Source organism: Lonchura striata, chromosome 4 (genome assembly GCF_050655825.1).
Source record: "Lonchura striata isolate lonStrDom1 chromosome 4, ASM5065582v1, whole genome shotgun sequence".
NCBI classification, from domain to species: Eukaryota; Metazoa; Chordata; class Aves; order Passeriformes; family Estrildidae; genus Lonchura; species Lonchura striata.
This window is the reverse complement of record NC_140706.1, coordinates 56,777,502-56,803,315: the sequence shown is the minus strand read 5'-3', so window position 1 is coordinate 56,803,315 and position 25,814 is coordinate 56,777,502. Positions and strand designations below refer to the sequence as shown.

At 41.4% G+C, this 25,814-nt stretch overlaps 1 protein-coding gene across 14 annotated transcripts in view; it reads right to left on the bottom strand.

The window, feature by feature from the left end:
* Positions 1–25,814, bottom strand: part of FAM13A (family with sequence similarity 13 member A) — a 133,191-nt gene that overhangs the window by 12,734 nt on the left and 94,643 nt on the right. For 9 of the 14 annotated variants that reach the window (XM_085579121.1, XM_085579124.1, XM_085579126.1 and 6 more), the window contains 11 exons: positions 24,966–25,010; positions 23,241–23,420; positions 20,198–20,384; positions 18,000–18,073; positions 17,251–17,293; positions 12,082–12,232; positions 4,866–5,079; positions 4,380–4,518; positions 3,183–3,264; positions 2,833–3,053; positions 1,387–1,470 (listed from right to left, as the gene is read on the bottom strand). In XM_085579121.1, the coding sequence (XP_085435247.1) occupies positions 1,387–1,470; positions 2,833–3,053; positions 3,183–3,264; positions 4,380–4,518; positions 4,866–5,079; positions 12,082–12,232; positions 17,251–17,293; positions 18,000–18,073; positions 20,198–20,384; positions 23,241–23,420; positions 24,966–25,010 (1,420 nt within the window). The remainder of the gene's footprint in view (positions 1–1,386; positions 1,471–2,832; positions 3,054–3,182; positions 3,265–4,379; positions 4,519–4,865; positions 5,080–12,081; positions 12,233–17,250; positions 17,294–17,999; positions 18,074–20,197; positions 20,385–23,240; positions 23,421–24,965; positions 25,011–25,814) is intronic. The other 5 variants (XM_085579128.1, XM_085579129.1, XM_085579131.1 and 2 more) reach the window with 2 other exon arrangements.

Genomic DNA, 25,814 nt, shown 5'->3' with positions numbered 1-25,814 from the left:
TTTTGGCTTAACTAAAACAGTCCAGTTCCACCTTTGCAGGTTCATCTATCACTGGTGCAGAAAGACCCAGCTGCACAATAAATCTGAGCTCCACTGTTTTTCTTGTTTAGTTAAATATCCTTAAGGAAAAAAAAAAAACAAAACCTTGGCTGAACTATCCACATTCTCCTCAAGCTCTCAGTACTTTTCCACTGCTGCACTGCCAGGAGCTGGGAACAGCAAAAGCTGATCAGTCTTCCTTGCCATGCAGTACAGTGTTACTAGGTATAGACAGCTTACTTTAAAACAAAATAAATTAAAAAGTAGTTGTATAAATGAAGCATTGGAAAAGGTAGGTGGAAATAAAGGTATGCTGACAAGATAGGCTCTGGCTTGTTATCTTTTTGAACAGATTGAAGTGAGTTCACTTCAGTAAGAGGCCAACTTTTGATTTATATAATTGTAAAAGCAGCAAAAAAAGACTTGGTCTCACAGAGAACACAGGGAAGGTTAAGTAAATTCCCTTGTGCTGCCCTTTTTCTACACAAGAATAAATCTGCCTGTCCTCTCCTGTAACTATGCCATTTTCAGTTGCTAATACAGTTGTGACTGTATAATATTAGCACTCCATGAAGGCATTTAAATAAATTAGTGAGACTTTAAAAAAACAATGGATAAAGGAAGATATAATTCGGAAGGAAAAGATCAGGAATCTCAGGAAACAACAGAATGACAGATTTGTGAGCTGCAACAATCAAGTACTCCTTACAAGCAGTAATTTGCTGCTCCCAAGCCACTGCTCAGGGGATTAGCAGCACTCTGAAATTAAGTTACTTTACCTATACAGCTGGTCACAAAGATTATAATGGCATCAGTGAAAGAGAAGGAAGGACTCATAAAAAGCCAACTTCATGGCCTGGAAGCCACTGTGTTTCTGCCACAGCAGGGATCAACAGGAGACAAAACTTAATTCTCTGTATTCACAAAAAAGTTTGCTGTATACCATTGATACCAGGAAACTTCAAACTTCCTGGCTGGATGGGCACCACACACAACTGTTCTCATGCAGACAGTCCACTGGGCCTCAAACTGGATGTCTATGGAACCTGATGAGCACAATGCCAAAATAATGGCCACTCAGCCTGTAGGCTCTGTCCTGCAGGTGTCTGTCCAGCTCAGTGCTGTGTGAGGACATCACCCTGCCTGGAACAGACTCCTCAGCAGCTGTGGAAGTGAAGGATCAGGGAGGTGCATTAGAGGGTGCACGTGTGGTTTGGAGAGCAAGAAGTTCTAGTGACCTGACATCAAAGGGGCATTAGGGGCATCATTTACCATAGACAAAGACCTATATAGATGTACTTTGAGGGAAAAAAAAAAGAAAATAAAAAAAAATGGTGCAGTACATACTGGTCTGCCATGAATGCCTTCATAATAGAGCAAAGCTTTCTGAAGAGCCACTTTTTCAGCTGCTATCTGGTCTCGTGTCATGTCCTGTGAAAAATGGCACAGAGAGAGGGAAAGGGAGGAAGTAAAGAAAAAAAAGTCAGATTCCTGGATTAAAAAATACTAATCTGTGCCACAACCCAAGTCATGTCATACGATTTTTTATTTTAAAGATTCTTCTCTACCTTCCAGTTGTCTTTTCCCAGCTACATTGCCAAAGAGACTGTTAATGTGACTAGAACCCTATGCTCAATGCAGGTAGATTAAACACACAAATTTTGCATATTAATGTATTTTATATACCTAAAGTGGGTTTACAGATTATAAGTGTTCTTTGAAAAAACAACACTATGCAACTTTTAATGCTGGTGGATCTTCTTCAGTTAAGATCTGAAATGTAAATTCTACAACAGAACACATTTCCATTCTTTTTCTCCAAATCTGAGACAAACTCCAGTACCTCTTGTAAAGCTTGTCACCTTTACTTTGACTGTAATAAACACACTTCACCAAGAACTGAAGTGCAGTCAGAATGTCTTTCTGCAAATTCTGCTATGGAGTGAAAGGCTGTAGCAGACAAGAGGGGACAAAGCCAAAGGAAAAAAAAAAGGGAAGACAGAGAAGACTTCTCTAACCAAGGTGGCCAAAATTCCTCCACTGAATTAGCCTGACACCAAGCCTTTTCTCCCTATCACAGCACCAAATACTATCACAGTTCCTCGGTAAGTGGCCAGGCTGCGGATTCTTGCTACAGTCAGAAAACAGTCAAAACACATGGTGTATGTTTTTCTTCTGCAGATCTAGCAAACAAAGATAATGCTGTCTGCCTCACTCTTATTCAGCAGTGCGTAATTTACATGTCAGCAGACTCAAGGACTTCATTTACAAGGCTACCCAGACCTCAGGAGCTCACATCAGACATGAAGACCTCCCTGCTGATAACCCTCAGAGATTACAGAAGCTAACAGACCTCAATGTGAAACTCTGATGGTTAGCAGTAACACACCCTGAGAGAATACTATTCAGTCTTGGAGTGAACAAGAAACAAACAGATGACGTAACCTCTAGCAGCACTGGAAGACTCAGAATTTGACAAAAACTTTTGGATAGAATATTGGAAATAGCCAAACACAGGGCAGGAAAAAAATTGCAATAATTCAGAAACATTACTAAGGATATGCAAGAGTCAGACAAAGACCACATGCTAACAGACAATAGAAATTGAGCTCTGGGGAAGGAAACAAGATACTAAAGAAAGAGGGAACAGAACTAAAGTAAGTGAGCCCAGACTAAAGGCTGCACATTTTTAAACAAAATGTCAAAGACCACAACACTTTCACAAGTGACTGTGCAGCCACAAGTAATCTACTTGCACTTAAAGGCCTAAATCTGACCTGGCTACCATTGTACCTTAATGTCTTCAGGTCGATTTGTCTCTGCTCTTTTCTCTTGAAGCTTCTTCTGGATGGAGTCGAAGGTCACTTCCACTGCAGGCTGGGCAGATTTATCTGACAGGTCTTGTTTCTTGTCATCCTCCTTCTCCAGCTGAGAGCCAAAGCTCTTGGGGAGTGTGTTGCTGCGTTGGCGCACAACAGGGCCAAGATCTTCCTCTGATATCTTCAGCTTTGACTCTGAGCAGGCAAAGATGAGCAATTTTTCATTTTTAAAATGTGACAGTGTCAGGATCACTCCCTCACATCAAATCTAAATGAGTCAGAGTCAAGATACTCCCCAAAAGTGCACCAGTGGTGGCTCCTCACCTTTAAGTTGCTTTCGGAATTTGGCCAAATCATTTGTCCATTTGAGCACTTCAGGGTTGGCTGCTTTGTCACTGTGGGAAGGCTGGGAGGAAAGGAAAGCCATGGTGAATCTGTGTTAAACCACCAGGAGTGATTCACTGGAACAAGTGTGTGGCACAAAGGGGTACAATGGAATTTGGACCCAGCACAGAGCACAGGAACTGGCTTCTGACTGGCAGCTGCACATCTCTGACCAGCCCATTTCAGACCTTGCTTTAATTGCTCCTGCCTGTCACAACCTCTGTATGAGATGCATCATGAAATGGATTTTTTTTTAGAAAACACAGAATATTTGATGCCAATGATTAAGTTGTAGGAGTGACTCAGAAGGCTGGATGCACACTGGAATCCTTATGTCTATTGTTTCCTAACAAGACAGTACCCCTAAAATAGAGGAAACCTAGCATGAACAGTTGGAAAAGTGTTGACACATGTATCCACACCAAAGGCTGCCTTACATCCAAAGATATCAAATGACCCAAATTCTAGGCTACAGCAAGCTCTCAGCATTTTTTTAGCTTTTCCTACTGCAGGCCAGATCTTTCCAGTACAATTCTTTGCCATTTTGATAGCCAAAGATGTAAACATGCACAGCTTTACAGCTCCTTACAAAGCTTTCTGTGCATCAGAAGGGCATGTCAGAACAATTAAAGAGTCCAATACACTGCTACTGCTGCTGCTGCTCAGCAGCACTTGACTGTGGTTCCTTGCTCAGGAGTGAAGGCAGCTGCTCTCTTGCCTCTGCAGTGCACAGGTGTCCTGGGATTACCATCATGCAAATGAGATCAGCAATTGTGCTTCCCATATGCTGAAGTTAAATAAACAAACAACAGAAGTTGAACACAGCTATTCCTACATGTTGTCTTAAGCAGCGGTTGAAATTTTGTGAGTTCACTAGCCTTCCTCTCTTGTGCTGCATGGATATTGCATAATACCTGGAAAGGTACTTTGCTCGGTGTGCATACAGATTTCTGGGGGGTAAGCAGGTCTTCTGCCTTATTTTTTTTTTTTCCTCATTATAAAAGCTTTCAAGCCCCTCTGTATGTTTGGCATATTTCCCTGGTGTCCCTCTGTATGCTTGACCCACTTCCCTGGTGTCCCTTCCCTTTTTGCTAATGCATCCATCTTCACATAAATGCTTAACTCCTAGAGACTCACTCTGTATTTCCTCTCCTCTTCAAATTTGTCCTCAAATCTCCTGATCTTTTTCTTCAGCCCTTGAATCCTCCGGGTGAGTTGTGCAGGGGTAAGGTCTTCTCTGTCATCTTCGTAAGATCCTAAAGAGGAACTCCGTCTCCTGCCAAGAGCAGAGATTCCAGGAACAGCTTATCCAAACAACCACTGTACCTCTTGATGCAGATTAGGCCACTTCACTTTGTGTGAATAAAGGCAAGGCCCACAAAAGTGAGAATGCTATATTGCTACTCTGCAATGACAGATAGCAAAAGATGCTCTAACAGCCCTAGATATTACTGCACAAACCCAGAAATTAACTACAAAGGACCTTTTACAAAATACAGTTTCCTGTGAGTAGGGACAGAAACCCAACACAGCACAGCCGATCCAAAGACATGCTGCTTGATGCAACTGTGCAAACCCTTTGCAGCTGCATGTGAAAGTCAGCACTGGCAAACCACAACCCACCTCATGAAGGAATGAGAATTGGGAGGAGAAGGAGGCACTTCTGTATCATCCAGGTACTGCTGGCTCTGTCCATAGGCATAGAATCGAGGGGACAGCATGGGATCACTGTCCTCATCCAGCAGTTGGCGAATCAAGCGCCCGGCCTGCGGGGAAAGGTGAGCCTCATCTGAGTCTAAGCCGTCTCGCTGCCATGAGGAGAGAGCAGGGATGGGCTCTGGGAACAGTAAGACAAAGGCTGGTTTTATCAGGTTTGTTTTATACATAAGACAGACTCCAGGCAACTTTCTAATGAACCTTGACCTGCTCATCCTGACTGTGACTCTTGTCACCAGGCATTCTCTGGTCACTACTCCCACCTGCCCTGTGTGCAAAACATTACAAAGCCTGGCCACAGCAGGTAACCTACACAAATATAACTCATCTCTTAGATGCAACAGAAAACTACCCAAAAGCTGACCAGGCATTACCATGGACTGACACCAAATGAGTGCCTTTGAGGAAAAAGTTATGCTGGATAGAGAGCATTACTGGCACATGGTATATAGAAGAGGTAGTTGGATTCCAGAAGGAATTTTTTTCAGTTTCAGGATGTACAAATGCTGTAAATGAATAGTGTATTAGTGGTTCTCCTATAGGCCCCAGCACTCCAATGCAACCCTGTTGCCTGCTATTGGAAATTCAAAGCCTAGGAGTAAGCATAGGTTCTTCTAATCTGGAAGCAAAAGGTGTCTCACATTACCACCTGTTCCACAGGGTGCTTAGCCCACATATTAACAATTATAGTAAGATGGTCTGATTTTCCCCTTTTCCCTTTCACATGCAATCCTGCTGCTTACAGTATGGTAGAAAAGTGAGGAAATCTTCAGCCCCCTGAACAACCTAACCAGCCAGAAGTAAAAGCAATGTTGTACAGGGAGGTGATAGAGTGGGAGAGAAAGGGAACCCCAATTTAGTACTACTTATTAGCATAATAGAGTCCATGGAAAGCAATCACCTCAGTCTTGTGATCATTCCCTCCAGATGCCATAAGGAGTCTAACATTTTGTGTTCAGATAGTTTACTAAGCTGATTTGCATGCTCCTACTTAAACTGTCTAATCCTGTGGTGCTAAGAGCCAGGCTTTGAACTTCTAAATCTAACAAATAGTTCTAGAGTCAAGTAACAACACAAAAACGTTATAGAAAGCTCCCAGACCAGTCACAGAGCTACGGAGGAATTGTTTACTGTGCCTAATGTGTCTGTTTTTATTCACAAAGAGAGGGGGCTTCTGAACTTATCAGTTCATGAATAAAAAGCAACATTTCCTTTTGCTGAAGAAGGTTAACATTTTCAGAGCTCAGAGTGGATTTTCAGAGTAGACTGCATGAGGATTCTCCTGCAGAACCTCTGTGCTGTTTAATATTACCCCTCTGTACAATTTGGGCAGTGCGAGATCATTGCCAATGCAGCAGTGATGGACTCAGTGCTGTTTTGCTTGTGCACATCTTCAAATGATGCTCTCCTCCTTTTGCCTTCTTCCTTAGCACATGGACACAAAAGGCACACCTCTACTTAGAGGCTGGTGCTGCATGCACACTGATGTGCTACCCTGAAAGGGATGACAGGAGGTTTTTGCACAAGCTTTTTGCACAAGAGCCCCTTGAACGTGCTGTAGTAAGAGAAGCACATGCAAGCCTGGCTCACAGGGGCTACTTCCATGGGGTGTGCAAGCCCCAAGTGAAAGTAGGCTGTTCTGCCATGGTTTTGAAAGCTTATGTAGCCTGAACTTCCTTCGAGCAATTTCTGAAAAAAGAGTTTTTCAAAGCTCTGTTCAGCTTTGGCATTTTCTAATACCTGAAATATTTTGCATCTACTTCCCTGAATCTCTCATGGTTTTAGGAAGGGTCTCACAAGATCTTTTGTTGCAAAATAAAGGGTAATACAAAAGGAAAAAAAGATTCATTTATTTGACCAGCAGGAGCAAGAGTTAAATGATGCATGAAATTCTTCTAGACATCTCTAATTTCTAATTCTTTGAATACCTCTCACCTGAAAACTGAATTTCCTCTTGGAAATTGTTAAATAACACCTCCATGGGATTTACATAGATGAAATAAACTTAGAAAAAAATCAGGCATATTTAGCAGTAACTAAATTAAGCTCCTACCACATCAGCTAACAAAGCCATTATTAATCATGCATGATGTATGTGACTTAGTTGAAGCTGGATTTAAAACCAGATAGCATGCGACATTCAGGGAATTGCAATGGCTCAAAGAGCCTCTGATCAAACCCCAAAAGACAGCAAAGCACTTTATGTAACCTAATTTAGACTGTGTGTCTACTTAATATTTTGTTGATTTCAAAATACTCCCCCAAAACAGAAACTCCCATTCTAAAGAAGAAAGTGTTAAAAAGGAGAAGGAAAAAAAACACCAAACCCTAAAAGGAAAAATAAAATTTGAGACTTGACAGAAGAAATGGGTGCTACAGAAAATCAGCTTTCTTTAACCCTTGCTCCTGAAAGGCCTGACTCTATGGGTAATTTTGTTTCTCTTGCTGACTATATACATTCAGAAGACAAAACCTCAACTAGACCCAAAATGACTAGACCCCTGAGAGCAACACCGCAATTCATCAAGGAACATATTTAGATACGTACAAATTACAAATTTTATCTACATCAGATCACTAAATGGACCAGTGTGCAGTCCAACTGCCTTCCCTCTCCTGCTGGCCAGGTGCCAGGCCTTTCAGGTGGACCCACTGGAATTGCTGGATCACACAAACAGAAGGAACCCACTAATGATAAGCTGCTGCTTTTTCTGATAGTGCATAATCAATTAATTCCTCTTTAACAGGATGCATAATATCTTTTGTTATTCATGTAGCCAAGATAGCTATCAAAGCATCTAGCTTTTTCTGAAGGCTACTGAACTCCTGGACTGAATGGTTTTTAAGTATCTGCTGTGAAGTCTTTAAAAGTTTTAAAAGCATCCACTATCATGATTAACGCTGTCAGCCTTTCTCCTTTCAGCTAATTGAAGAACAAAATCTCAACAGATTGTAAACATTTCACCTTTTCTTTGCCACTGACTTGACAGAGTGGGTACACTTACCCCTCTTCTGTCCTCAACAGATCTCTCCTGCTCAGGGAAAAATCTGTTTTCTACTCATCTCCACATTCTTTCCATGTACTATTTTTTTCCCCCCATCTCCAGAATGACAACTTTTCATGGGGAAATTAAAAAAAAAAAAAAGAAAAGAAAAAAAGAAAAAAAAAGAGGGGAATATTTAGCCACCATGGCCGTACCAGTGCAGAGATGCTTTGGTCAGACTCTCTAGGCATTTCTTTCAAGCATGCCTTTTCTAAGCTGGTGCAGAAGCAGTGAACTGTGTGCTGGTAGTGAGGCTGCAGTCCTTCAGAAGTGCTGCTTTCCCTCTCAAAATCCCACAACCAGTTCTTCTTTCAAAGGAGCTGTCAGCCATCTGCCAGGTGTGGCTCTGCAGAGCTCCGCAGGCACGCAGAGCATTGCCTATGGCAGTACAACCTCTCTGCCAACCTGCTGCATAGAGGGCTGGCTGGAGGCTTTAATAAACCTGAACAATTAAGTGCTTAACATGAGAAGAAAGATTTATTGTATCAAACAGGTGTATTATTGGTGAGCTCCAAGCCATCTTGCTGATAAAATCTGTCTTTTTTTTTATCACTACATTGTATATTTGCCACAGGGTTACTGGGGGCTGCAGGGCCAACAGAGAGGTCTCTACACACAAATACCACTTGAGGTGCAGCCAGCAAAACACCACAGGCATCTCCTGTTTCCCTCTCTGCAGCCACACAGCTCATACATGCTGCTAACACTCCTTTTACACACAACCACCTGTCAAACAAACGAGGCCAAACCTTAGCTACTGTAAATTGAAGTAAATCCAGAGGGATTAAAAAGTCCAAAGTCATTACAACACCTGAGGTACTAGCATCAAATGTCACTTGAAAGACTCCAGAAAAACTTCTCATAATGAAATGAATAAAGTAATTTAAAACTCCATTCAAAGCATTAACTAGCTCAGTAACAACCTATTTTCATCTTATAAATAACTATGAAAATATCCTTGTTTGAATACATCAGCAGGCATTCTTCCTACATAGATCAAAAGAATAGCGCAAATACAGCACTACCACACCTCTTCACTTAGTGAGATGACACGTCTCTCAGCTAGCAAGCAAACTTTGTATTTTGTTTATAGCATGTCATAACAATCAAAAATACAACTTTAATATTCTGATGCTATTCAGTAAACAATGCAATTTTTTCAATACATAGTTATAAAAATAGAATGTGCCTCACCCCCTTTTGATTTCTTATGCTAAAGAGTGTTACACACAAATAAACTGATCAATCCAAGTCCACAGTGTTGAAAAAAAGAATACTAAGTTCAGCTTCCCTTCTGCTATACTATATGGATTTTTTCTGCATTACTTTGGATTTTTTCCATGGGAAAGCATCAATTAAGTCAGTGTCAAAACTATTGGTAGATCAGCTTCATGCTCAAGGTCTCAAGTGCTGCAATACTTGAACTCAAATTGTGTTTTTATTTTAAGCTTGAAGAAAAATGCCAGCTGATTGTTTTATAAGAACTTGTTACTGCAAACTCTAATTGAAATCTCAGCTACAGAACTTTTTTAAATGTTAGTAATCGGGTGACATCAGCAGCAATCACACATCATATTGATTTATTGGGCTGCCTGCTGACAGGGCCAGCCACTGCTATGGAGAGCAACATACTTCCAGATTTTCTCTGAGGACAGGATAGCAAGTTCTGGGCTTGAATTAGAAACATTTGGTGAGAAATCTGCACACTAGTGCTGGCCTGTGAGAGAACGCTCTGTTCTCCTCAGTCACTGCACCCGATTCAAACATAATCCACAACAATTAGAAACCTTCGCTGTGGAAGCAGCTTTGAACACACCTGCTCCCAAAGCCATCTCAGCTGGCAGCCACTGACCAGCTTAGCAAGCAAACCCAGCAGTCAGACATGACATCCCAGCTCACTGGGATAGCTTGGTCCACATCCAGGGCAATAAAACTCCCTGATCCATACCTGCCAAATGCACACCAGGAAAATACTCCTGGACCATGGGAAATGCACTGAGGCAGGGAGCTCAGCACTTGAATTTGGCTGGGGCACTGCTCATGCCCTGAGTGCTGCATCAGTAGCCTGATGATTCCTACATAAGCCTCTATACTTAGCAGGTGAGTGGGACACAGAAGGTGGGCACATGGCAAAGTGTGAGGCTGCATTGCGGGCAGCAGGGAGAAAATGTCTCAGTCCTTTCTGTGCTCAGCTTTAGGTAAAGGAAACACAGCCTGCAGAAGTACAGCAAATCTCTCCTTATGTACAGATTTGACTAGGGCAAAGCCAGTCTCAGCAACAGACTCTGCTGTTAGCTACAGAAGCAGTCTGGGAGCTGATGCTAAGATATTTCTCTTTCTGGCTGCTGCAAGCTTGATTCCATATCCACAGCTAGGAAAGACTCAGTCTCTCCTTTCTGAGACACAGAAGGCACCATTTTGCTGCTGTTCATCCACACCAACAAAATGGTGATTCTGGAAGGCACGCATTTCAGACGATGATGTCTCTCTCACCCCAGACAGCTGATTCTTTTGCAGCTGCCCATCTCCTCCTCCTGCAAAATACACGTGAACAGAAGGGAGGAAGGAGCAATCACAGAGAAGCACAGTCACATGTGCCCATAATCCTGCCTCATATTTGCAGGGCAAGGAAGCTAGAATCCAAACATAAGAGCATGCCTCCTAAGACGGAGTTGTACCAAAGAAGCAACTTATTTCATACAATGGGAAAGCTTCTGGCAGGCAGAAAGGAGCTGTGTTCCCCCCTTCATGCATTCATATGACTCCTATTAGTAATGCAGGAAGGAAAAAAAAAGTCATTATTCCCCAAGGTTCACAGGATAGCTGAAGCCACACATCATCTCTGAGAACACAGACGTGCTCACCCTGGCTTGAGACCCTGCAGGGCTCTGCTAAATTGGCCCCTCAGTAAACATCAGCAGCCAGGGCTGCCTGGGAGCCCTTCTGTGGTGCTTTGATCAGCCGCACTGCATGTATGGTGATTCCAGCCAGGGAATCCCCACCTAGCCAGCAAATGGAAAAATTCCCTCCTGTGCACGGTGACTGCTTGCCTGGCTGAATCAAAGGCAGCTATGGCTGCAGGTTTTCTTTACTTGCACCTGAAGTGTCATAACTACTCACCTCCTAGAGGGAAAGGCAAAACATACTCGGTCACGTATGCTGTGGAGGCAGGAGCAGAGAACTTCCCTTCTCAGTGTTCCTCAGAGATTGTTATTTTAGAGCAATGAATTAGTTGCACGTTTTCCCTCCCTTGCTTTATTTAAACACCACATTTGCGTTTTCCTGTTTCTTCCCTGTCAAAACCCATCTTTCACTCCTAAAGCATAAACTAACAGAACTCTGGCTTGTACACAGATGCATACTCTGTAACTAGAAAAGAGTTTGATCCCAAAACTACTGGACACCTCCATTTCATCTCAATTTCAAATGAAATTAAGGTATAGCACCCACAGAGTTTGCCCAGATTCCCCCCTTAAACAAGTAAGTGTCTAGCCAACCAAGCGTGTACTCTACAGAGGAAAGCTAAGAAATAGTCGTACAGCAATTTATATGACATACAATCAATTTAACACTGCCATTTAAGGTGGTCATCCGAATTCCTTCACAGCATACACAAAAAAAGTTCTTTGTAAGACAAATTAACAGAAAGTTAGCATCTTTTACCAGCTGTGCTTTTCAGGTGCGAATCATTATTTCCAAACAGTGACTGAAGAAAAGCTGTTTTAGACTCTGAAATATCCACTTGCTTTGAAGCGTAGGGCAGACTAGCTTAATTACCATTGACCAGTAACTACGAAATAAGGTATCTTGAAATCTTCAGGGATTTAATAGTACTAAATAGAACATGAAAGTAACTTCAATAATAAAACATTTCATTTTCCACCCCTAAGTGACAATCAGAGTTAGTACCATTCAGTATTTGCTTCCAGTTTCTCCAAACTTTCAGTTCTATATTCAGGACAAAGTTGCTCTTTCATTGTTTTTAGCAAGGGAACATGGTCATATAAAGATACACCCAGCCCACTCAGGTTTCCCTCTCTCCCATTTCACTCACACAACCAGCCATCACGCAATCCTACCTTCCCAGTTGCTGTCATCGCACAGTGATGTTAAATCCAGCTGAGGCACTTCAGATACAAAGCTGTTTTCCTGATCATCAGCATCTTGATTTCTTTGCAACTTGTTTTCAGGCATGCTTGGATGCTCTTGAATCTTCATGCTTGAAGTCAGCTATGTTCCCACACACCCAAGGAAATGAAAGAGAAAGGAAAAAAAAAAGTCTCAGGATGTAGAGGGGAAAAAAAAACCCCTTCAAGTCACAGTACCATTAAGCTCATGCCTTTAGCTAAAAAGATCCAAACAGATCCTGATGCTTCCAGCTCCAAATCCAAATCCCTTGCTTGGTGACCCCTGCGTACTAATTGCTCACTCACACCAGTAAAAACATCCGTCCATCTGCCTTCCTTGAATTTTTCCCTCTTTAGAAAGCTACAGCAAGTTCCCGAGACTGCCTGCCCTGACAACTGCATGTAGCTGAGAAAGCTTCCAGTAGTGGAGTGGGATGAAAAGGGAGGGAGGGAAGCAGGGAGGCAGGGAGAAAGGAAGAGGGAAGGGGGTGGCTTCGTATACTTCCTACAGGAGCACAACTCCTTTGAGCAACAACAAAAACGCTGCTGCTGCTGCTGCTGTGAGGCTGTAGCAATATGGTGCCTTCTAAAAAGCAGGCACCAGAGTTCCCGAGACAGCAGCCGCAGCCAGCCAGCAGTGCAGGCTACGTACATGAATGCTCTCATGCAGGCTGTCTGTGCTGGCTCAGATCAATTAGTGCCAGCTAAGCTGTGCTGGCTGCACATTCCCCGATTTCCTGTGGTTATTTTCTAGCTGGGTGTGGGGAGAGCAGAACTATTTATGGAGGAGCTCTGGGTATTAAAGCGGTGTTGCGCAAATCCAAACAGCAGTAGGGTTTGGCATCTCAGCTGGAAGCAGTGTGGACTCTGGGAAAACGCCAAAATATTCACAGAAGCATCCAGTAACAGGAATAAAAAAAACCAAAAAAAACCAGAATTCTGTCAAGTACATGATTCATCAGCTAGTGCTACCTAGAAGCAATTGCTGTTTGTCTCAGCACTGCACCCCCTGCACATACCACACGTCGTGTGCATTTATGAAGAAATCCCTGCCATTCCCACCATCCAGAGACACAGTGCGTGTGTCTGTGACAGCGCCTGATGAGAGTGCTTCTGGCACTCCAAAATAAATTAGCTGTAATGCCTCACAGAGGGCAGTAGGGAAAAGGAAGTGTAATGCATGTACATAAACATGTAGTGTGATATGTATAAACCCACCAACAAACACACGGCTAGATGAATAGACATGATTATGTTACTACATGAACTATTTGGATTTGTTAAGAACATCTTAGGCATAATTCTCTCAAATATAGTCTAGTGGGCAGTCAGCATGCAGATTTTCCCTCTGCAGGTATTTTGAAAATCTAGTAAACATTCCGCATACTCTGATATGGAAAGAAAACGGGACAAAAAAAAAAAAAACAAACCAGCATTTCTGGATCTATTTTCCTTGTGAATCCAGAAACATGGCCAAATGTTTCAATATCCTTAGTACATGCCACTAAAGCACGTTTACTTTTTTTTATCTACAGAAAGCTAATGATGTGTTTGGTGCATATTTTCCCTTTTGAGCAGAGAAAAACAAGTAATTTTCATGAAGAGGGAAGAAAGTTGCCCAGTAGACAAATCATGTGAATAAATGTTTTTAATTGGATTCAGTTCCATCAATCCCTGCAATTGAACAGGGTGCTAAATAATCTCATCTAGGCTTCCTTTCCCACAAAAGGTTGGATTGGGTGATCTTTTGAGGTCCCTTTCAACCTGGGCTGTTTTACTGTTCTAAAAATCTGATGAATACCCTGGTATTTGTAAAGAGTGTTCTGCATTGTATTCGTGTAAGGTGTATATTTCCTGCTCATTTCAATAAATGGCCTTTTTGAAACATTATAACAGAATGAAAAACTAGATGATACTTTGCCAAGCACTAATAACTCATGCAGCTTGACGCTAAATCTGATTACAAATGTGTTTATTGTGAGAGCTGTACGTGAAAAAACGCTAATTCACCATTCAGTATCTTTTAAGCTGCTTCCAGGTTGGGAGGACTTAAATATTTCTCTAAGGTCCATTGACAAATTTCCTGCCAGGATTTAAATAGCCTGTGTACCTCACAAACAAAGACTGGTCAGTGGCCAAATGTACCAGTCTATAAACTGCTTGTAAATTGCCAGCACAGTATTTAAAGGTGATATTTTAAGGCAAGGAAAGAAATAAACCACCGAGTTCCAAAATAGGTGCTATTTTTAACAACAAAGAAATGCGAAGGAGAGGAACATACCTAGATTTTAACAATTTCAGAGGGAGCAACCTGAGAATACCATTTCATCACCACTACTGATAATAATTAGAAATAAATGCCTTTCTATGAAAAGTGTACAATCTCCTGACTTATTAAGACTCTTAAAAGATATCTGTAGCAGATATAAGGCCACTTCCCAGATAGGCAAACATTTCCATTACACATATATTAGAAAGAGCATATCAATGTCTTCTTCCTCCTGAAGTCATTTCAGTAATTGCAAATCTTTACAAGGTGTGTAAAAACAGGCCTGTGCCCTGCTTGCAGCCACTCTCCTTTCCTTGCCCATTGATGTAGGCTCTAATACAATGAATAAATCACTAGGTGTTCTGAAGAACAATGGTGGTACAAACCCAGGAGACTCAAGAAAGCAGATGTTTAACTTCCTTTGCATTAATGCTCCAAACCCATAGAGTGGTAGATATTTAAATATTCCCATCACTTATTTTCTTTTTTGATTTCCTGACACCACCAGCTGCCACTCTCTAGGAAAAGAATCAAATAAGGAAGAACTACTTTGCTTCAGGTATGGATCCACCACAATTTCTTACAAATCAAGGGGGCAACAAGTTGATGATGTTGGTAACAGTTGGCAGTCACAATTCACTGCAGATATTACATAAATGACTGCAAAAAAATCTTCAAAGCAGGTACTTGAATTCTGCTTTTTAGAAGCTGCTTCTGCAGCCATGCTTTGCAGGCACCAGTAACTACAGATCTAAGCAGCCTGGGGATAAGTCAGCTGCATTCATTCATCCTGCTCCAATGGAGATTGAGCATAAAGAGTAGCTCAAACAGCAAGATATAAATGGCAACAAAAAGATTTTTAAATTCTGATCAGGAGGTTTTATTCTGTTTGATTACATATGGACTCCAATCAATTCTACATAAAAGGCTTGCTTCCCCTACATGTGATCTTCCATTACAGCCATGAGCAGGAAGCATCCTTAAGCACATTTTAGGAATACAACCTGATGCAAGAACACAGCCATTCTGCTGCCTTCCCCCTACCTGAGCCATGCCAACACCCTTCTATACGTGTTGCCATGTTGGTATGAACCTTAAATACTTTTCCCTTATCAAAACCTGGTATTAGAAACCCGTGTTTTTCATCCTGGAACTTAGCTACTTCCAAGAGCAGATTATGAAAGTTACAAAACCACAGAAAATTCATCTGAGGCTTGTATTTCAAGGTATTTTTACAGTCTCACGGAGACCCAAGTCAGCAAAACTGATAGCTATAGCAAATTCCAAATCCTTTTCCTAACATTTTTAGACTGGAGGTAGGGTGAGAAAGAGAAAAGAAGAACCTTGTTCCTTCCTCAACCTGAATGAGTTGTTATGAAACATATATCTTTAAGCTGCCCTAAGCAAAAGGCTTATAAGGGGGAAAGAATGTTAAAACAACTCTGCCAGAATGTAACATTTTCTTGACCTTGTAATTCCTATATAATACACAATCTCTGGGTTAAGATCCTCTCCTGTGGTTAAAATGTTACACTTTAAAACTTTTCCTAAGGTGTAGTTTATTTTAAAGTTATGATTTCATATTTAAATGTATCTCCACCAGGCTAATTTAAAAGCTTAATAGAGTACTGGATGGCATGGCAGCAACAGCAGCTTTTCCACATGCAAGAGGGTACATGAGGAACAAGCTCTTGCAAAATCTAGGTTCTGTAAAATACAATGGCTCGCAAGCAAGTGCAAGGGATTACTGACCCTTTGGGAGCAAGGTAGGAGATCCATGTTAGCCCAGTCAGAGCAGTGATCAAAGGCAGCCCTGAACACCCTTTGCAGGGGCTACATATTTCAGGATCCCACAGACTTAACCAGTTACTACACAGCTGATCAGAGCTTAGCTGTTAGCAACCTTTTACCTTTCCTGCTAGGTGGAAATAGTTCCTACCAGAAATGAAGACTTTCAAAGGCAATAAATGAATAGTGGCTTTTATTTCTAAAAGAAATACAAGAAGAGTAATTTAAAAATACTACCAGCTTTCAGTCACCTCCAGACAGCCAGAGAAATCAGACAGTGGCTACAGCTGCTCTACTGTGCCCATTTTAAATGGATGCACAATTGAGGGAGAGGTGCCTTAGATAACTCTCCCCAGTATTTCAAATGCTTGGGTCTCTAGAGGTCTTTTAAGTAAACCCAAATGAACAGGTGACAGCAAAGGGGTTCAACCTAACCCAACCCCAATCTCTGAAAACATCATAAAGCCAGTGCAAGAAGTGTGTGTGCATGTCTGTGTAAGAGAAATGGAAAGTTGAAGGAAAAACTGCTGCCATCAACATCACATCTCCCCTCCTGACATCCATCCCAGCCATCAACTTTGAAAAAAGCAGGTGATCCAGTTTTCTAAGACAAATGAATTAGAGACACCTATGTTCAAGAGCAACAGGTTGCATTAGGAAATGATAAATAAAAGGCCAAATTATTTTAGAGAAATCAAGAGAGACAAGCTAATCTCACTATCCTGGCAGATAAGCAGTCAGGTGTCCTCTTTGCCATAATTAATAAGGGAACTTCACTTCACTTAAAGCACAGTGCTGACTTAAATGATCCTTCCCTTTTTGGCAAGGAGGGATCAAAGGGACTGAAGCAGAAGCTATCAGACTCCCCAGTGGTTGAGCGTCTCCCTAAACTATGTAAATAAAAAGCAGGGGTTAGGGACAGAAAAAGTACATGCTAACTCCATTTATCTTGTGAAAAACAAAACTATATGCATAACTACTTGTTTCTGCTCAATAAATGCTCATTAAGAGACCACAAAACTGAAACACAAAAATAAAAATAATAATAAAAAAAAAATACTAACCTGAGAATGCCTGAAAAAAACCTCATCGTTTTCACTTTCTTTGCTATAAAAAAACAAAACCAAACCAACATATTACAAACACAAAACCAGACTTTTAACAAAGCCAAGCAGGACTTCTGCACACAAAGCTTTTTCCATTCTTGCTAGTCCTGCACATTCACTAAATCACACAGTAAATTAAGGGACTCTCTGGGCTGCAGTACTTCAAGCTCCTAAAGTATGCATTTTTTTGCTTCCTCTCAGGAGCTATTTGAGAACAATTATGTCATTTAATTCCAGTGCACTACTAATTCAAACCAATACAACTATCCAAACAAATGCTGTTGAGAGAAATTGTCATCTCAGGTGTGCAGAGTGAGGCTGCACAGCTCTCAGAGAACACTGAAGCACAAGGGAAAGGGCTGGATTCCCAACCCAGAGGCCAGATGAGACAGGCCCTGCATTCCTGTGTGGAGCGTGCTGGTTCAGGTGCTGCACAGCTGATTTCTTTTCAAGTCTGCACCATCAGCACCTTCAGTGACATTCCTGTCAGGCTGGGAAAAGAGCCATGGTGGCATTTGCTGCAGGGCAAAGCCCACACAACACACTAAGTGCCTCCATGAAGCTCTGCTTGGAAGTTAACATGGTGGGTAATCTGTTCTGCAGCATACATGTCACCCCCACAGGCTGGGTGGGAGATCTCTCAGGTTGTACTACAACCACAGGGAAAGGAAAACTTATATATATGCATAAATTAAAATTAAAATTACCTTTCTTCAAATAAAATTTCCATGTCATCAGCTGGTCTGTCTATAGGTTTGGAAGAGCTAAAGCTTTCCGTACTCTGCAATACAATAAATATTAAAGCAGTAGGATATATACAAGAAACAGATTCAAGCTGCAGGCCATTAAACAGATCAAACACAGAAATAGCCAATAGGATTTCTAGGAAAATGGTAACACACTACTGCCCACTAAACAAACCCCACAATTATTGTCCCATAAACTGCAAGAAAACCCAGCTGCTCACTCCTTTGTCTCTTTCATCAGACAACCTCCAACGTCAGAACAGAATAATGTTGCATGGTACCCTATCTGCTCCTGTTTCACAGACTGACAGACAGCCTAGGCTTGGGAGCAATTTCTTTGGTCTGTGCAATTCTTGTAAGAGCAGGTACCAAAATCCACAGCAACCTCTCAGCAGAACTCCTTTATGTTCATGTTAGAAAATCCTCTACTTCTCAGCCAAACCCTTCCTTAGTTTCTTCGTAAACAAGCATAAGAATGAAAATACACTGCATGGATGTAATGCTGGGCTAATATGAATGCAGGGTAAGCAATCCAACTGGTTATGTTAACCTGTTCTCCTGAAATTTGTCTTGGCCACCATTAAGAACATTAACACTGTTGAGTAGTGTGAGGACAAGCCATGTGGCCACTTCAAGCACATGTCCAGGAGGCTTTCTACCCTGGGTTTTGGGGAAGTCCCTCTTACATAGGAGGAAGTGGGTTCCTGCCCTGGAAACTACATACACAGACTTCTTGGGGCAGTGACAGCCTTCTCTCACCTGCTACACCTCCAGCCCCATATGGTGACACAGGTCAGTCATTCCAGCCTTGCCTAATTTGATTCTTCAAGTCCTACTGATACCTGGCTACCATGTCCCTAAAATGCAGTTACAAGCTTTCAATGCTTTGTGGTTGGTTTGCCTGGGAGTCTAAGTGGAAGTGACTGTTTCCCCACCGCTGACTTGTGCTTTTGAGCCAGATGCGATCAGACAGCTAAGAGGAAAGCTTCCCCACACTGTCCTACATACTCTTTCAGGCTTTGAAAAAAAGGAATACTCAGGAAAGGGTGTTTAAGGAGAGACAACATCACAAACTTTTTTACATGACAAAGGTCTATTCATAAATGCTAAGGTGTATGTTATGTTATCCTCCTTGTTTTGATCAAAAAGCAAAATCCACCTCTCTCTAGAATCTCTTCACAGGGTAAGAACATTAGATCATTGCAATTTTGTGATCTAAACAAAATGAGCCCAAAAACAGGTCACATTAAAAACTTGCTTTCAGCAAGCTCCAAAACTTAATCAAGCATCACTGAAGGAAATGCCCTATGGGGTCAGGACAGTGTTTTCACACAGCTCTTGAAGTTCCTGTTAACCGTGCAATGCATGCTTGGTGCAGGCACAGTGCTTCTGCCATTGCACGCAGACCCTGCGCTGAAGCACAGAGCAGTTTCTCAGCTGCTGACACTCCAGTCAGTGCTTGCCCTGGCTGAGAGGGAAGGAAGGTAACCCAGTTTTAGTCTACAGCTTGTAGAAGTAGGCAAACTGTCCTCTGATGTGAAAGTCACATGAGAATATGCTGGAAAAATTCTACAGTATTCCAGATTTTTATGACGTTATAAGGAAGTCATCAATGTCTTCAGTAAAAGGTGGATAAAAGAATCACATTTTTGACCAACACACTTCTAAGTGCTTTCCAAATTGCAAAAACACAGGCTTTAGAGAAATGGCAAAAATATCTTTGCCATCTCATTATCAAGTAGTCACTTCAAATCTAGTTTCAGAACTTAGCAGAAATATGAAAATAAACTTGACCTGAATATGAGAACCTACATTTAAGGTTCCAAACTCCTTGCAAGGCTTTTGAAAGACTAGGAAAAAGACCTATATCCTTTTGTGCTTTCCAAAATGCTTCACCAAATTCAAAAGAAAAAAGCAAATACTTGCAGAAAGAGAAAATGACTGCATGGAGTATCATAGTAGAAATACAGCTTCTCAGTTGCCACATCACAAGGGTTACAAGTGTCAGACCCACTGTTTTCCTTAGTCCAAAACAGGCACTGAGGCTTGTACTGCAGGCAAAAGTGGCTACCTAAAGGAACCAGATGTGCAATAAAATAAAAAAAAGAGCTTTTCCCATCCTAGTCACAGACATCAAACAGTGCAGTATGCTGGCTTACCACAGGACTGTCCTGGTTGTCATTAAGCTCTGAAAGCTTGGTGCTGGATTTCTGACGTTTTGATTTATTCCTTTCACTAAGGTATCCGGAGCTGGTGTCTTGTAATTTTTCTACATCTTGAGCAGCTAGAATACAGTCTTCAAGACTGCTGAATCCAGAGGGAATGTTTTCCTTGTTGACAACTTCCCTAAAAAGAAAAGGGACATTACAGCAAGAGGTTAAAAGGCCCTCTTGCTACATTTATGGTAGCAATAGAGAACTACATCATAATGACTGGTGCAGTTCTGGCAACACCATATATTCCCAATGAAACCACTATTTCTGGTTCTTCCCAGTCCAGACAAAAACACACATTGTGCAATGCTAAATCCCACTGAGGAGCAAAAGCCAATTGTATACACCTCAGGTGAGAAAGCTGTGAGGATCCATGTTTGGGATTTGATTCACTTGCCACTAAACCAAACACACAGAAGCCTTCACATGGAAGCTGGACTAGCCCCTGGCTGCCTGTGGAATTTCTGTAGAGAGAATGAAGCATATTTTCCTTTGAGACATGAGCTTTTAATTTAGTAAAGTGATTCACAGCTGCGATCCAGGGATCTCCTTTGGTGCATGACACCGGATAATTGGCCCTCTTATTCACAACCCTCAAATGCAAGAGCAGGACTGTGTGGTGCTTTAGTAAATGCTTGATTTCTACTTGGGAATTACACAAAACATAAAAGGGAATGCACCTCTGCAATGGTAACACAACTGCTAGGACAGAGGACTGTTTTACTATGTTGGGAAGAGGATGGGACAGCCAGCCCTATGTCACCACGTGATGCTGGGACTCTCTGGGCTTGCAGGCTTTGTGCATATTTACCAGAAACCTGGCATATGGCTTATCTTGCCCTGTTGCATCCTTCAGCAGGCAGCTTTCCATTTACCACTTGTTAAGGAGTCCTCCCCCTCCTTTGCCCAGCAGTGAAGATGCACATACACACCACTACACCATGGGATCAGGAGAAACACAAAGTGTCTCATTACCCTGCCAGAGGCTAAGGGCAGCTTGCTTACACTTGACACTGAAATCACAACATTACTAACTCTGTGTGGCTGTCTTACACAGTGCTGTGCAACTCCAAAGTCTGCTTTCATGAACAGCAGGAGAACTCATCTAGACTTGACTGGTGTGATAAGAAACCAGTTACTCTGCAGTATCTGGACAGTGCCAGCATGGCAAGTATTCAGAATAAAAACAAAACTAGAAAGTTCTAGCAACTTTTTAGATGACAGATCTCTAGGTTTTGTTGGTGGAAAAGAGATACAAAGAGGTATGATAAATCTCTGACTAAACTTCTAAGATAACACATTTGCCCTTGTGGAAGTTTTTACAGACCCCTCAGCAGATCAATTACACATTCAGATCCTGTAGATCATGTAATTTTCAAAGCCTGGGAGTTCACCTCTGTGATTTTGTGATAAACACTCTTCCTGCCTGTAGTCCCGTTTTGTGACATTACAAATCCTCTTGTGATCTATCACAAGACAAGGAGATGAAGTCACTAACAATCAAAAAAACAAGAGAAAGATGTTTTGAAAGGAATTCTCAGTTTTAATAATTTACCTGGAGAAATCCCAGCAATCTGACCTAAGGGAAACAGGGAAAACAATTTGGACCACAGCCAGCACTCAAAACTTCAAGAAAATCCTTGGCTCCAGCTTTCTGGACCGAGTCTGAATAACTGTGTCAATCATATCTAGAGGCAGCTCTGTAACGCAGCGTTGAAGAAAAGCCCTGCAGTGCTATATGCTTCTGAACATGTACAATAGCCAGTCTCTGACCTACTTACCTGAGAAGCCTATCAGCAGGGCTACTTAACAAGAAAAACTACTTTAGAGCTGCTGCCAGATACTTTGGTGACTTGCAAGTGCCAATTTACCAGGCCACCTTTACAGCGTATTTTGATTCCCTATGAAAATGGTGCCTATTTTTTTTTTTTTTTTGTAACTCCAGATTTTTTTGTACGTTTTTTGTACATCAGCACTGACACATTTACACATTTTGGGAAATACCATGGATGCCATATTAACATGAGGTATTGATGGCTATGCACCTGTATAAAAGTAGCTTCATATAAGAAGGTACAGATCCAATAGAATTTGGGGAATTCAGCACCCAGGAAACAACAACAGAAGACTAGATGTTTATTTTGTAATCAACTTCAAATCCTAGCAATCCAACACTGCAGTGAGGCATACAAATTCTTTACAAGAACTAGTGCTGTGTTACAGATAAACACAGAAGTTGATGGTGGCCTTGCAAAGTCTGTGGTACACTTTCTCAAATACAGCTGTGCCTTGTGTAACAAGTTTGTTAAAGCTGCAGTGATAATACATTTGTACCACACAATATATGTCACAACTAGAAGAGTATGAATGAAAAAACAGGTATTATCTTTATGCTTTGACAGACATTTAAGGAAATTCACTACTAAATCATGTTTAAACTTTGCGTAATAGGCTGGATACAAAAAATAGATTCTGATTAATCAAAAGGAAGATTCTTCTAATTTTGGACAAACTCCCAAAACTTCTCACTAAACCCAAACACAAGTTGTGCCTCCACACACAAAAGAGGAACTTCATCTTATTTTATGTCTCAAGATATGCTGAATTCAGAAAAGCAGCTAGGCCCAATGTTTTTATCTAAAAGTTAAAGGCAGAAGAATCAACTGTTTGGGAATTTCCACTAATGCAACAAATACTGTAAGTAACCAATTCCAAATACTGTAAGTAACCAATTCCAAATACTGTAATTACAAACTTGACTGCATAACCCCCTAGATTCTTATTATGCTTTGCTCCACTAGTAAACTCTAGTAAACTCTAAATCTAGTAAACTCTAAATTTCCCAGTTCTGACTAATGCTCTGCATGGGCACTGCAGCCAGGACAAAGGTCAGTGCCTTTCATAACAGAACATAGCATTGCCTCAATAAGAAGACATGACTGGGGTAGACTTAAATATACTTTCCAAAACAAGGAAATCAGGCTCCTACATGTCTCTGTTTCTCCGGGCTTCCTCCTGCTCTTTGTGTTGTCGCCTCCTCTGCCTGGCAGACACATTAGAAGAGGCTGAAGACGTCCCGGATTCAGAGTCCTCTGAACTCTGGCCGCCTGAGCCATGAACATCAAAGAGATGCTGCTCCACGGCTGAACGGATTGTCTTCTCTAAATACCTGTCAAGCAGAAAAATAAGGTCAATTGAACTCAAAGATTTTGTGGAGCTCCCTCTCTGCAACAATAAATAAAACAAAGGTATCTGTGGGTTATGTTTGCTTAGGATGGCAGCACAAAATGTTCCAGTGCTACGACATATGCAAGCAATGCCAAAATTTTCAGATATCCGCTGGTTCAAGTCCCTTGGAATAGCTGAGCTTTCCCAATTAATATTGCTCTTTTTATTTCTAGGGATGTATGAAATTTGAGTAAAATAACTAATTTTACATACTGCAACTACAGACATTGGTACCTAACTTTCATCCTCACTGAAAAGCCCCTGCTGTGACAAAATTGCAACCCAGCCATGCTGGCAGGGGTCAAGTCTGTTGTGCAAAACAAGTTCAGTAAGGCAATGGATCACCTGCAAGAAGATGATTCACTGCTGTCTTAGAGGAATGACAATATGCAGTTGCTTACTACAAACTCCTCACATACATTGTGACCAAGCATGGGTTTTGTTCTGAGTTCATGCCATTTTTACACATTCTTGGGCCACATTCCTGTGTATCCACAGCCACCCTGGCACTGTGTGAGACCACCCTCACACTCTATGGCACTACGACAGCTTCCACAAAATCCACCACAAGAGAGTCCCTGAAACTGCATCAGTTAAAGGTATGGGACTACTTGAACTTTCAACACAAACAAATTTTCTTTTTGGTACTGCCATTCTCTTGTAATATTCCCTTCCTTCCTTCATCAGAGGAAGCTTTTATGGGAAAAATATTTTTTTTCCAAAGAGATCACATAGAAGCACATTTTTGTATACATCTCCATCCCATCTCTTGTTTCTTGAAATGCTTTAAGCAGTCACTGAAGAATGTTTTTTTCGAACATGCATGCCCAAAGTCTACTGTTTTTTCCATAATTAAAATTTTGTTTCAAGATTTACTGGTTAATTTTCAACTGAGTAGCTACAGTATGGGACTCTGTACTTGGGCTCATTTCTCCTTTACAAGAGCTGTGCTAAGTTCCTATACTTGAAAGCCAGCTGAGACTGCAGTTCCTGGAAAAGTTAGAAGACCTTTGCAACTGCAAAAGTCCAGATGGTTTAACTAGGCAAGTATGTCTGTATTTCACTATTGATAAAGATCAGTTCTGCAAACCCATCAGCCATTGGGAATTCCCAGCTCCACAAAAGGAGCCAACTCATTTTAGCTCTGCTCCTCCCAGTTACAGCAGTAGGGTCAGGTCACATCCTCTGCTGGGATGCAACAGGGAGCAAACAAGAGCAAGAAGACAACATTGCAAAAAACTTCTCAAAATATGCAAGTTCTGCCTAAGGAAAACATCACAGGCACAGTGAGCAAAGAACCAAGGGCATGAGAAGTTTTCAGAAGGAAGTGATTTATTATCCTTGTAAATTAATTGCTTTGGGAAACACTGTCTCTTTTTTTTTTTTGTTTGTGCAAGAACAACTCTTAAAGAGAAATAAAAGCATAACCAGCAATATTTTAAAAAGCTCCAAGAAAGATAGCTACAAAATTGTAAAAGACACTTACTCTCCTGTAGCAGGAACGTTGCTACTGACTTGTGATACGTGGGTACTGTATAAAAGGGAAAAAAAGAGAAGAAAGGTAGATCTTATTATCAAAATAAGGTCTGAAAATCTCTTGCTCTTTGCAGTGCTAAGATTTAAAGGTCTGAGCTGTCTCAACAACGGTGTGCACATGTCACAGGTTCCCTTAAGGGAAATTTTCACTCCCACTGTGATGTGGCACATTTTAACAAGCCAATATCCTCAACCATGAATTTCCCTGTCATTCCCATTAAATAGGCAAAGGTCTAGCAGCAAGTATTTCAACCTCAACATGTTACAGATTTTTTCTTTTCATGTGGGTTTTCTGATGATGATGTTTTAGCCTTATGACAGCAGTCATTGCCTTTTGAAGCTGACTTGCAAATGTATACACTTAATATTTAACTGCTCTGTTTAACTATTCTCTCTTTGAACATGCTAAAAGAACATATTTATATTCTTTACTTCACATTAAAAAAAATAAAATCTACACATACTTCTCTCCTTTTTACCTTGGTCTGTTATCAGGCTCAGCAAGAGCTGACACAAATGTAGATATTATCACTTGCTGTTCAAAGCCCTTCTGAACAAGCTGACCTGGCAGAGGTGTCACTGCTTTCTTCCCTCTGCCAAGTCCCATCCTGCCCCTTTTTCATCCACTGACTCAGCCTTGCAGATAAGGTGACACTGCCTATTCATCCTTTCTGTGACCTCCCTTAAGTCAAATCAACTACAGGCCTAGGGGTTTCATTTCAAATTATCTTTGTATCAGCAGAGAACAACTGGCTGATAAATCCCAGTAAAATGTAGTCAGCTGGATGCAAAAGCCAAG